A 12,240-nucleotide genomic window follows, 5' to 3' on the forward strand; every position below is an offset into this window, starting at 1 on the left:
AAGGCCAAGTGTAGGTCATTACTGCCAGCACTTTTAAAGACCTTGGAAGCTGTGTACCTTACCTTCCTTCTTTTTTTTTTTTTTCTTGTATAGCAAATGGAATCCCTTTCCTTAATTTCAGAGATAGATATACTTTGTAGAAGTCACTTATGTCACCTCTCTACCATGTCAGCCCTCACGGGGTCACCAGGGTGCAGGCAGGATTAACCTTCCCATTGCATTATATCACAACCCCAGGCACCAAGACCTAGGTGGGGACCCAGATGGGGACCCGGCAGTTCCTGGCACCAAAGATAGGCTGTTCTTGCTTCGGGTGGATTTCCGTTCCCGCAGTAGCAGTTTCTCAGCAACACTTCACATTTCAGTTACCCAAGTATTGTCAACTCTGAGTAAGGGCAGAAAGTAGAAACTTTACTGCTAGCTCCACAAATCAGTCCTCAAATCACGACCAAAATAACAGATGCATAACCAGGGAGCAGCCATCCCTGCAAGTGCCTGGGTGGCAGGTCACTGCACATCTTGCTCAGTTCATGCACAGATGGCCAAGAGGGTGTGCATGTGGCCAGTTTCCCAGAGACAAACCCATATTTTACAAAAATAGGCTATTAAAAGAGAATCCACCAACAAAGATGAAAGAGGGACAAGAAAGTGCGGGTGGTCAGGTTGGAAGTAAAATTTGAAAAGGACACAAGTGGAGCCCTAGGAGAAAGAGGTGACAAGGGCATGGTGACACTTGCTTCCTGGAGACTGGGTACACGGCCAGAAGGGGAGCGGAAGCAACACAGGAAAATGATGAAAAGGCTGAAGATGTCCCAGAGGAAGGGACACCAGCAGGAAACTTCACGTGAAAGGGGCTCATGGAGGTATTTTGTAATATTGAAAGTACAGGTGACAAAATGGGGCTCATGGAGGTATTTTGTAACATTGAAAGTACAGGTGACAAAATGGTGGAAGTGAATCCAAATTTAGGAGTAAGTTTGCCAAGTTTTCTCTGTGTCATGTGCAAGGAAAAAAAGGCAAGCACTTTTTTATAAATAAAACACTTGGTTTTCAATGTTTTTAATATTTTAAATTACAGTCTACCAAATACTAGTTTTACTATTTTCTTTTTATGCATTTAACAAATAGGGGGTTTTAGTACTTTGATGAACTTTAAAAAAAACTTCACCACCATATTTTGAGGAGAGCATAAAGTGGATATGCAGAGATGTGAGTCTAATTTTCTGATCCTAGTGTAAATTATAAGTTCTTTCTCATCACAGAATTGTTGGTTTTGAGAGTAATCACTGCTCCTGCAGGTCTGTTCCTTTAAATACAGCACGTTCTCCCCAACACTAAACAAAATAGAATATGCTATTAGGCTGTACACAGGCAGTGCTCACACGCACCATAGTGCAGGGCCATAAAAATGAGCTGCTTGCTGAAATCATGCAAGGCGATCTTAGTAAATTTTGATAAATTGTTTTAAAGGTTATGAAGGTAGAAGGGTGCTCAGAGCTCCCATGCCCTCTTCAGGTATGACATCTTCCCTGAACCTTGATGCATCCACCAGCCTGGAAGATCTCCAGACTGCAGTTTCAGGGTTTTTAGGAGGTTTCACTATGCAGGCACGGTTGATTAAGTCACTGACCACTAGTGATGGTCTTCTGTCCCTCTTCCTTCCCCAGAGGTTGGGGGTTGTGGCTAAAACTCCCAAGTGTCTAAGCAAGGTTTGGTCTTTCTAGTGAGCAGCCAATGAGAGGCTGCTAAGAGTTGCCTCATTAGAGGAAAAGGTGCCCCTACCCCTCTCAGGAAATTACATGGGATTTAGGACCTGATACCACAGGTCCCTTACAACAAAAGGATTATCATAGTTAAGAGATCCTGGCACATTTCTAGCTGCCCAAGTAGTAGTCATCATCTTGTATGAAAATGTCTCCCAAGGCAAGGCCACTCATATTTGCAGACTTCCATTCCACCTTGTCAGGTTCCGAATGCAAGAGTGATCTCAGCAATATCTGGCTTCACCCTTTCAGGGATGACTCAGGCACAGCCAAACGCAAGAGCTACGTGGAGCAAGGAATGGGAAGGCAGCTGGGGGCTTCCATGAGCTCTGGGGCGCACCGCCCTCCCAACACCTCCATGTGCTCACCAGCCTGGAGCTCCCTGGCTCTTTCTCGGCAGGTACCACATGGAGGCTTTTCTGCGGAGCCATTTCATTTTTCCAGAGGAGAACCTTCCACCTTCAATCCCAGGATAAAGATGCAATATATGTGTGGGGTAAGGGGTTCAACCTTGCTTTCACAAGTTTTCATTGATTTTTGGAGCTTCACATCCACTCCTACCCTGGGTTTTACTCACTGTCCCTGAGCCCTGGTCTTTCCCACTTCTCCAAGGACAGACCTCCAGTGTGGGAGATCTTCCATGCCTGGCTGGTGTGTGGGAGAGGGTCTCCCTACTATCATCCATTTTGGTTCCCTGCCTCACACCCCCCTCTCTCGGAGTCCTGAACCTCTCTCCAAGGCTCTCTGCTCAGAGGTGTCCCATTCAGTGCATCCTATTTGTGGCTTCCTCACCTTCTTCCATCAGCTTTCCACCTTCTAAATATATCTTCCGACTTAGATGATCATCTCCCATTCTCTGTTGTGCACTCATACAATATTCTTTATTATTCGCTATTGGGGTCATGAAAGGCAGAGGGAATATTGTAGGCATCTTAATCTGGAATTCTGACACTAGTTTAAAAGATTAAGGGTTTGTGTGTTTTTTTTTTTTTTTTTTAAGATTTTATTTATTTATTCATGAGAGACATACACACAGAGAGGCAGAGACACAGGCAGAGGGAGATGCAGGCTCCACGCAGGAAGCCCAATGTGGCATTCGATCCCAGGACCCCAGAATCACGCCCTGGGCCGAAGGCAGGTGCTAAACCACTGGGCCACCCAGGAATCTCCAAGATTAAGGATTTGAACCAGTGCATGCAGGCAGAAAAATGTGATACTCCACAAAGGAAAGGTCAGACTGACACTTGAAAGTCATCTTTATTTATCCACGCAGCACACAGGCTGGGTTTCAGGAACGAGGCTGAGGTGGGGGCTGAACACTATGTGTGGCGATCATCTTCTCCCAAGCTCCACACTTTAGCCTTGTAGAGCGTGATATCGCTGTGCACCCTGAAATGGTTCAGCCTGCGGTCATCACGTTCCGGGCTGACCTAGAGAGGAGATCGTGGGCATCAGAAGGATGCCCCCGGGGGGGAGGGTGACCTGAGTTCAAAGTCCGTGGGGCCTAGGCCAGCACACCCCAGGGGCTCAGCACACGATCATAGGATGAAAGAATGGACGTTGTTGACCTGGTTACACGGAGAAGCAACAGCAAGCGCTCTGACACGTCCCTCTTAGGGAAGCTGTAAGATTAACTTACACAATTAACTGAAAGGATACATTTTCCTCAAATTTACCAGGAGGGCAGAAGTTGCAGGTATTTGAGTGTGGCTTCCCCAGTGTCCTCACATTGGGACTGGGGTTGTCTGCGTGTTTGGGGCAGGGAGCCCTAAGTTACACTGGGGCTCATGCAGCTCTCTCAGGCTCAGCAATCCTTGTGGAGGTGGGGCTTCCCTGCTGGACCCCTTGGTCTCCCAGTCTGCTCTCCCCAGGGTGATGTCCCACAGGCGAAGAGAAGCTGGAGTAAACGAGCAGCTTTTTCTTAAGCCCTTCCTTCCCCCCTCTCTGCATCCTTCCTTCCCTGCCTCCTTCCTCCTTCCTTCTTTCCCTCCTTCCTCTCTTCCATCATTCCTCCTTCCTTCCTTCTTCTTCCCTCCCTCCTCCCTTCTTCCTCCACCCTTCCTTTCTCTCGTCTCCCCTTCAAGCCACCTCCCTACCTCTCTTCCTTCATTAGAGCTGAGCTATTTACTCCAATCCCCCTGCAGCAGCCCTGTGGCAGAGCCACATGCCCCAGACGAGAGCTGTAGAAAGGGGTGAGAAGCCCAGGCCACACGGTAGAAAGGTAGAAAGGCAAGAGCTAAGGATGTGGGCCGTTCTTGGGAAGGGTTCACCCTCAGCAGAGGAATACAACTGGGAACAGAGCAAGGGGCCAGGACAAGCCTGTGACTAGACCCGGGTCGGGCTACAAGCTTTCCCTTCCATTCCTCCTCAGGTCTCACAGCTCCAGAGTGGGGGAGCTGGGATCTGAACTCAAGCTGTCTGGCTCCAGAGCCACCATGTTACATTGATAATGGAATTGGGTTGAATGGTGGGGAGCAGGAGGCACCCAATGCTCCAGAACAACGTGGGCAAGGTGCCCAAATCTGCCCGGTGGAGAGCATGGGGCACACGTTCCTTAACGGGACCTTATAAAGAGGGGACTCCTGGCTGCTCCTGAAGGATGAGCAGGACTTCCCCAAGGAGTAGAGGCTAGGTGTCAGGAGGTGGCTGCAGGAGCAGTAAGCGCAAGGAGACAGGGGGCGCGAAACCTTGGGGCCTTGGAGGGAACGAAGGAAGTTCTGATCTAGCTAAGGATCAGCGTCTACAGCTTCACCTCAGAGGCAAAACACACAGATGGCCTAAAAGCCACGTGTTAAAAAGACATGACAACTTGAGGAAAAGCCTAAAAGGAAAGCTAGTCGTTTTGCTACTCTGGATATTGCAGGTTTTCCTAAGAAAGACACAAAGCCGAGACACTGGGATGGAAAAGACCAGCACATCTGACTACTTAAAAACTGAAGCCTTCCGTGTGATGAAAGATGCAAGCAACCTAAGAGACAAACGTGGCAGGAAGTTCTTGGAAACGTCTTAGCACCAGAAGCCCTATGTCATCTCGGGAGGTAATGTGCTGACAATTTTATTTCCTGGGCTCCTCAGCGCTCCTGGAGCCTCACCAATCAAAGGAGGTGTGTTTTGCTGTGGGTTAGGCACTGTTCTAAGTACCTTACACATACTACCTCATGCTGTAATATCTCCATTTATGCTCCACTGCGGAAACGCAGTCACAAAAGACCTTAAATGACTTACCCAAGGTCACCCAGCTAGTAAGTGGTAGCCAGGGTTCAAAGCCAGGCTGTCTGGCCTCATATACCATTCTCTTAGCCACAGCCTCTGTTGCCTCTGGGCCTACCCAAGGCAAGGAACCACACTTACCAAGGGCTCAGAGTCCCATCCAATTTCTTGGCTTTCTGTTTGCGTGTCTGGGTATTTCTTTCGTGGCCCCTGAGCGGCATGGTGGATAAGATTGAGGAACCTGGCTGGGAGAAGAGGCTTGAGTCATGAGGGAAGCAGGCTTTGGGACCGAGAATTCCTGGGTCCTTTGGCCTGGCTTCAGCAGCTGGCCTCGGGGGCCTGCCAAGACCCTGCAACACTCATCTTGCAACAAATATCTGTTGAGCACAAACTCTGTCCAGGCACTCTTCTGGACCCCGCAAGTAGAACAGAGTGTGGCAAGCATGGTCCCTGCTCTCCTGGAGCTGGTCGTCTAGCTGGGGGTACAGAGGACACACTACACAAGGGGACAAGCGAACCCGATGGTGAGGTACAGGCAGGGCTGGCTACTCTAGACCGGGACTGTGAGGGGAGGCCTCTCCCAATGCCAAGCAGCAGCCAGCCACAGGCAGAGGCAGACGGAAGTACTGGACAGGAAGCAAGAGCAAAGGTGCTGAGGCAGGAGCAAGCGGGGCCAACGTGGCCATGACGGAGTGCGGGGGAGGGTTGTAAGAAGCCACATCTTCCGTACTGCAAGAGCTAGGGCTGCCAACCCTATGCGTGTATCTGTAACTCCCTAGCTTGAGGACTTGCACAGGGTTCATTTTCAGGTTCCACCCTACCAATTGTCAATTTGAGGGTGGCAGCCTGACAACGGCAGGAAACTGGGCTTCATAGTCAGCCCTTCCTGGCCCTTCCACTACTAGCCTGATGGGTGGTTTACCTTCTCCAGGCCTCACTTTGCTCATCTGTAAATTGAGGCCAATATCCACCTCAGCGAGATGGCTGAGAATGAAGGACCTGGCCCCCGGCTGAGTGCATCCTCAGGATAAGCAGTTAGCAGTGCAATCCTGGCTAGCTTTCAGGTCCCTCGCTGCCTGTTAATCTTAGTGCTGCAAGGCCTGGACTCCTCTCCCTTCCTCGAGCTTGACTGCTCTCTTCAGGACGGATAGCATCCTCACTTCCCCTGCCGATACTCTATTGGTTTATTCACTTGTCTGTCTCTACTCTGCTATGGAATCCACCCTCCTCCTGCTGACCCCACCTGCCTACCCTGTGCTCCTATATCAACCTCACATCTTTCCTCCATCAAATTCTACTCCAAGGAGGGAGGGAGGAGAGAGCCTGCCAGGAAGGATAGGGCTCTCCACCAAAGACCTCTCTTCCATTGTTTCTGAGCACTGCCCTGTGCACCAGTATACTCCAGCCAGGCCAAACTACCGCCCTATCTTGGGCCATGCTGGTATCTCTCATTCCTCTGTCTTTCCATAGAACTCAGAATGTCCTCCTAGTCTTTGATCCCTGACCTTCTCCACCTCCAAGAAGCCTTCCCAGAAATCCACTGTCTGCCCAGGGGCATCTGTGTGTTCTTTTGTTGCCATTCCAATTTTACTCTTTACCTACTTGTCTGTCTCCTTCATCATGGTATGAGGTCTCCACTCCCGGCCCCATCTGAGGGACTATCACATGGTAATAATCAAAACAGTCCGCATTTCCATTTCAGCAATACAATACTATTCTGTGTTCTGAGTACTTACGTGATGTTGTCTAATTCTCACCACTACGTGAAGATAGGTTCAGAGACATTTAAAATTACTTGCTCATAGTCACATTGTTAACAAGTGGCAGAACCAGACTTGGAAGTCCATTAAAATGACTTCAGGACCTCTGCTGGTAACAGCTCAATGTTTGATGAATGAATATATGAATGCACTGGGAAGGCCATTAGGAGGATTTTTCTGGACTTGAGAGTTAATGGACTGGCCCTATGCTTGAAGCTCCTGTGAGCTTCGTGGGTTTCCATCCAGTTTTCAGGGGTTCAGAGTGTTGCCCAAGGTAACGCTACCCTGAAAGGTCTCTCTAGCCACCTGCCTGTCTGTGCTGTACCTCAGTGTTGTTCCCAAACCGCGGGACTTACCATCTGCAGGTTCCTCCAGGTTCTCATGCCAAGACATGGGCTTTCTGGTAATTGTGTGAACTGTAGAAAAAACACCGGCATAGGTTAAGGTTACACGTTAATGCCCTGCCCTCTTGAAGACTCACCCTAGGCCAGACACCTGCTGAGTATTTTCTGAGGGTCACTAGGAACTCGGCTCTCAAGGACCTCACAATCCAGAGTAGCACTACCCAGGATAGTGGCCACCAGCCACATGGAACTACAGGAATTTGAATAGTTACAATTCAGTAGAATTAGAAATCCATTCTACATGTGTACTGGACACATCTCAAGTGCTCAGTAGCCACATGGGGCAAACGGCCAGCATTCTGGGCAGCAAAGATTTGTAGAGACCATTTGACTGGGACAGAATGTTCTCTCAAACAGCACTGGCCACAGTGCTGCAGACGTCCTGGGCCGCCGAACAAGGCTAGACATAGAGCAGGAAGCCTTGGACCTTCACCCCAAGGCTAGGTGAAGCCCAGGTGCAGAATCCACACACATGCATCTAGGAGGATTTCTAGGCTTCTCACTTTGGGGAGAAAACAAGTGCGGTACCTTTGCTCAAACAAGAGAGTCTGGAGCAGCAGCAGCTGGGGGAGAGGTGCGGATGCTCCCAGTGTTCCAACTGGTAAGTTTGGGATCCTCATGGGCTGTGCAGGGGAAGAGAGCTGGGCAGTGGCTGGGTGCCTGAGTCTGGGGCTCCATCTGAGACCCAGTGGCATTCAGGGGCAGCCATGGCAACCCCCGAGAAACGTGCCACCTGAGCAGTGGGAGCAGGGCCATTTTCTCAGGAGGGCCCTGAGTCCAACCCGGAATTTTCTGAGCATCTAAGACAATATTAAAGCCTGAAAAGATGGGCAGCTCTGGTGGCGCAGCGGTTTAGCGCCGCCTGCAGCCGGGGGTGTGATCCTGGAGTCCCGGGACCAAGTCCCACGTCAGGCTTCCTGCATGGAGCCTGCTTCTCCCTTTGCCTCCCTCTCTTTCTCTGAATAAATAAATAAATAAATCTTAAAAAAAAAAAAAAAGAAGCCTAGAAGGTTGGCACACACAGACACAACTAGCATATAAACCAAAACACAAACAGCCAAACCAAGCATAAAACGCTAGAAAATAGAATTATTGAGAAAGCAAAAGTTTCCAAAGCGTTCCTGCCTTTTGGCCACAAAAATACTATCTGATCCCTCTGTGGGTGCATTTTAACGTATTAAAGTCTCCGCCGGGATGTGGAGCGAGACCCTCCAGCCTCCAGCTCACCCCCGTCGCTGCCAAGTCCCAGCGGGAAACACAGGAGGGAGGGGCGAGGTCAGAGAAGGCGTCTCCGTCCACGCCACCCGCGCCCTAGGGCCCCGCTCCTTCCTGCCCCGGGCCCGCACCCCGTCCCTTCCCCCGCCCCGGGGCGCCCCTCACTCACCCTTGCGGAGGGGATTCACGTGATACTCTGTGGAGAGTTTCTGGGTTCGAAGCTCCTTGAGATACACCTCCCGCAGGATCTGGTTCTGGTGGACCTCATCGGGCATCAGCGGCTCCTGCGGGCGGCGCGCCAGGGCGGCAGGGCTCGGCGGGGTCGGGCTCCTGCTCCCTGCACTCCCGGCTCCGGCCGCGGGAGGTGGGGGGGGGGGGGGCGCCGTCTCCGGGCAACGGCGTCACGCGGTCTCCAGGCAACGGCGTCTCGCGGTCTCCAGGCAACGGCGTCTCGCGGTCTCCAGGCAACGGCGTCCGTGATCACAGCGTCCCTTGGAGCCCTCGGGGCCGCCCACCTCACCCCCTCCTTCCGGAACCGATTCTCCTGCCTCGCTTCTTTCCGAAGCCTGAAGCCCGGCGACTCCCCTTCCCTCGGCTTCTCGAGGTTCGGCCTGGTTCCTGGGTCGGCTCCTGCAGCAGCCTGGACGGGACCCAGGGCCAGGCAGCAGGCCCAGGAGGTTAGGGACCTGATTGCACCGCCCTTTCAACAGTCATTGGCTAAAAGAGATTTGGGGAGGAGTCAGAGACCTGTCCCATTTAAAGTCCTTGCCTGGATCAGAACTCTGCCCGTCTAGCTTGCAAAACGGAGGAGGTTTCCAATCTGAAAAAAGTTACTCTGTCCCTTATTACAGGTGGGATAATATAGACCAAGGAACCCTTTCCTAATGTATGTAACGTGAGGACTTCACAGTTTTTGATCTTAAAAATGTCACTGTGGTAACGTACACATAAGATTTACCAATAGAGGGATCCCTGGGTGGCACAGCAGTTTGGCGCCTGCCTTTGGCCCAGGGTGTGATCCTGGAGACCCGGGATCGAATCCCACATCAGGCTCCCGGTGCATGGAGCCTGCTTCTCCCACCGCCTGTGTCTCTGCCTCTCTCTCTCTCTGTGACTATCATAAATAAATAAAAATAAAAAAATTAAAAAAAAAAAGATTTACCAATAGAAACATTTTGAGGATGTGATTCAGGAGGTTTAAGCATATTTGCATTGTGTGAAACTAATTTCCAGAATTTTTTCGTACCCACTGAACAACTTCCCATGGCCCCATCCCATCTGCGGCTCCGGTAAGTACCATTTTCCTTTCTCTAGGAATTTGACTACTCTAGATACTTCCTATATTACACTTTCACTGCAGAGCCCGTGCTCTCTCACAAACTATTTCATTTAATCATCTATCTGTTCATTCACTCAAGACACAGAGTAGTCCAGGATGTGTGTCAGTGTGGGACACAGTTTAGAGCACATGACCTGTACAGAACACATGGGCAGTTCCTGAACCCAGCTAGCTACTGAATGGCTCCTTGTTTTGAATCCTGGTGCTCCTTGTCCTTGTTCTTGAGGGCTCTTTCCCCTGTGTCTGTCTAGGGAAACCTATTTATAATGAGCCCACGTGTAATCTTTCAAAACCCATCTGGACTCTGTAGCCCTTAGCCCAAGTTTTCTCTGTGGCATGCTCTACTCCAGATCTATCATTACCAGAAAACTTTGCTAATTCTTTTGCTTATATCCTGGCACTACTACTATGTGATCTTAATTACTACAATTTTTTGTGGTAAGTCCCAGTATCTGGTAGAAAAACTACTCCTACCGGTTCTTAAGGGAGTCTTGGATATTCTTGGCTCTTTTGCCTCTCCATCCAAATGATAATCAGCTTGTCAAGTTTCCAGGTATATGTGTTAGAATTTTGATTGAGATTCCACTGAATCTATATATTGGTTTGAGAAGAGGACTTTAAACATATATAATATATAAATATAATATAATAATATAAGACCTTATATATTAGACCTTATATATTTTATAGTATTAATATTATATTAATATATTATATTAAAATATTGTATTAATTAAAATAAACAGTATATAACCACAGGTATATATCATCTGCTTATCTGATGCAATTATCTGGAAAGGATAAATATGTGTCCTTGCCTTCTAGGCTTTGGTACCTGCCATTTCCTAGGATTCAGAGGTACAACTGTCAGAGCTTCAATGACAACATAATGGTGCCCCCCTATCTTTTTGCAGGAGAAATTTCTCAAAGGCAGAAAGTCCCTAGTACATTTCCACAAATCCTGGGATGCAGAACAATAGAGTCTTGGAGGAACCAGACCAAAGAACCTTCAATCCTTCCGTCTATAATAGGGGTCATGGGCTCTGTGTGTGAGTTCTTAGGCGTCACCCATTCTCCCATTCACTTTCATCCAGGGCAGATCAATAGGACTCACCCATGTAGAGATCAGATGAGATGATTTCCACTCACTCTTCTCTACCTTGTGTCCCTGGTCTTGCTGTTTGCTCTGTGGTCACAGACCAACTTCCATGGAGAAACCAGTTATAAATGTAGAATTCATTCAGGCCAGCAAATTAGGAAAGAGAGGTAAGAAACTGGTTTTCTGGAAAAAAGGATCTTGCTAAAGGTATCTCTGGCATCTGAAGGCGATTCACAAGGATGAAGGTAACATACAGAGAATAGTACGATAACCATGTTGTGGGTGAAAACGCCATCATGGACAAGGCTTACCCTACAAGCTAGATGTTGACTGGCATTGTCTTGAGTTCCCAACATTCACCAAGTCAAGCTCCTGGGGATCTTTTGTTTTGGCAATTCTGGATGATATCAGAACTGTCCCACTCACAGGGAAATCATCTCTCCAGGATAGGATTTGTGAATCACGGAGGTCTAGTTGGAGTCGGCTGGAATGCTGGGGAGGATAAGACTTTAACGTCTACTTAGGGCTGGGAGGGGGAGTAGGAGCAAAGTAGAAATTGAGGTAACAGGGAACAGGAGCGAGCAAAAAAAAGCGGGGACTGGACGTTTTGGAAGGAATAGAGCAAGATTTGGGTGGGGAAACCTGTACGTTAGGGCGGCAAGGAGGGACAGCACTATGAACAGGAGGGAAAGAGGTAGGCTTATGAGGTGAGAGAGGTGGCCGAGGCTGGGGAGTGTTCTGTGGACGAAAAGAGTTACACACAAGAGGAAGAGGCTTTGGACGATGAGAGGAGGAAGGAATAGAGCAGGTAGGAGGAGCCCGGGGTCGAGAGGCGGAAGGAATAGAGTGGGGAAGTGGAGCCCAGGGTTGGGAGGAGGAAGGAATAGAGTGGGGAGGTGGAGCCCCGGTTCGAGAGAAGGAAGGAATAGAGTGGGGAGGTGGAGCCCGGGTTCGAGAGGAGGAAGGAATAGAGTGGGGAGGTGGAGCCTGGGGTCCAGGGGAGGAAGGAATAGAGTAGATAGGAGGAGCCCAGGGTCGAGAGGCGGAAGAAATAGAGTGGGTAGGTGGAGCCCGGTGTCGGGAGGAGGAAGGATTAGAGAGGGGAGGTGGAGCCTGGGGTCGAGGGGAGGAAGGATTAGAGTGCGTAGGTGGAGCCCGGGGTGGAGAGGGGGAAGGAATAGAGTGCGTAGGTGGAGCCTGGGGTCGAGAAGAAGAAATCCGAGGCAGCTTTTTTGTCATTTCTCCAAACGGCGTTTGGCTAGTTACTCATCTTGACCAAATGAGTAACTGGACATAAGCTCACACTTACCCATTATTATGTCCCACGCCAGCCCTCGCATCATCAGCTGGCTCAATGCCCATTATGACGTGTATGCCCCTCCCTCTAGGAACGTCAGCGGTCTCACCAGCCAGGGACATGGCCCCAGGTACGAGGTTGGAGAGTGATCCC

General features: G+C 49.7%; 1 protein-coding gene across 1 annotated transcript; it reads right to left on the reverse strand.

Annotated features, from left to right (window-relative positions):
* Nucleotides 1-2,995: 2,995 nt before the first annotated feature.
* Nucleotides 2,996-11,761, reverse strand: CFAP144 (cilia and flagella associated protein 144). The gene is made up of 6 exons (XM_025992074.2): nucleotides 11,102-11,761; nucleotides 10,806-10,894; nucleotides 8,522-9,069; nucleotides 7,090-7,149; nucleotides 5,115-5,218; nucleotides 2,996-3,193 (listed from the first exon to the last, which is right to left on the reverse strand). Exons 3-6 carry the CDS (start codon nucleotides 8,625-8,627, stop codon nucleotides 3,083-3,085), a joined length of 381 nt encoding a protein of 126 aa, XP_025847859.1. The 5' UTR covers nucleotides 8,628-9,069; nucleotides 10,806-10,894; nucleotides 11,102-11,761; the 3' UTR covers nucleotides 2,996-3,082.
* Between the last annotated feature and the right edge of the window lie 479 nt (nucleotides 11,762-12,240).

Source organism: Vulpes vulpes, chromosome 10 (assembly GCF_048418805.1).
Source record: "Vulpes vulpes isolate BD-2025 chromosome 10, VulVul3, whole genome shotgun sequence".
Lineage (NCBI taxonomy): Eukaryota > Metazoa > Chordata > Mammalia > Carnivora > Canidae > Vulpes > Vulpes vulpes.

What these genes read in the sequence shown, in the direction of transcription:
- CFAP144 (XM_025992074.2), bottom strand. Translation starts at nt 8,627, where the DNA reads ATGCCCGATGAGGTCCACCAGAACCAGATCCTGCGGGAGGTGTATCTC. An exon ending in CCTGGAGGAACCTGCAGATG is followed by an intron (nt 5,219 to 7,089) that starts GTAAGTCCCGCG and finishes CTCTTCTCCCAG; the next exon opens with CCAGGTTCCTCAATCTTATC. An exon ending in GATGGGACTCTGAGCCCTTG is followed by an intron (nt 3,194 to 5,114) that starts GTAAGTGTGGTT and finishes TCTCCTCTCTAG; the next exon opens with GTCAGCCCGGAACGTGATGA.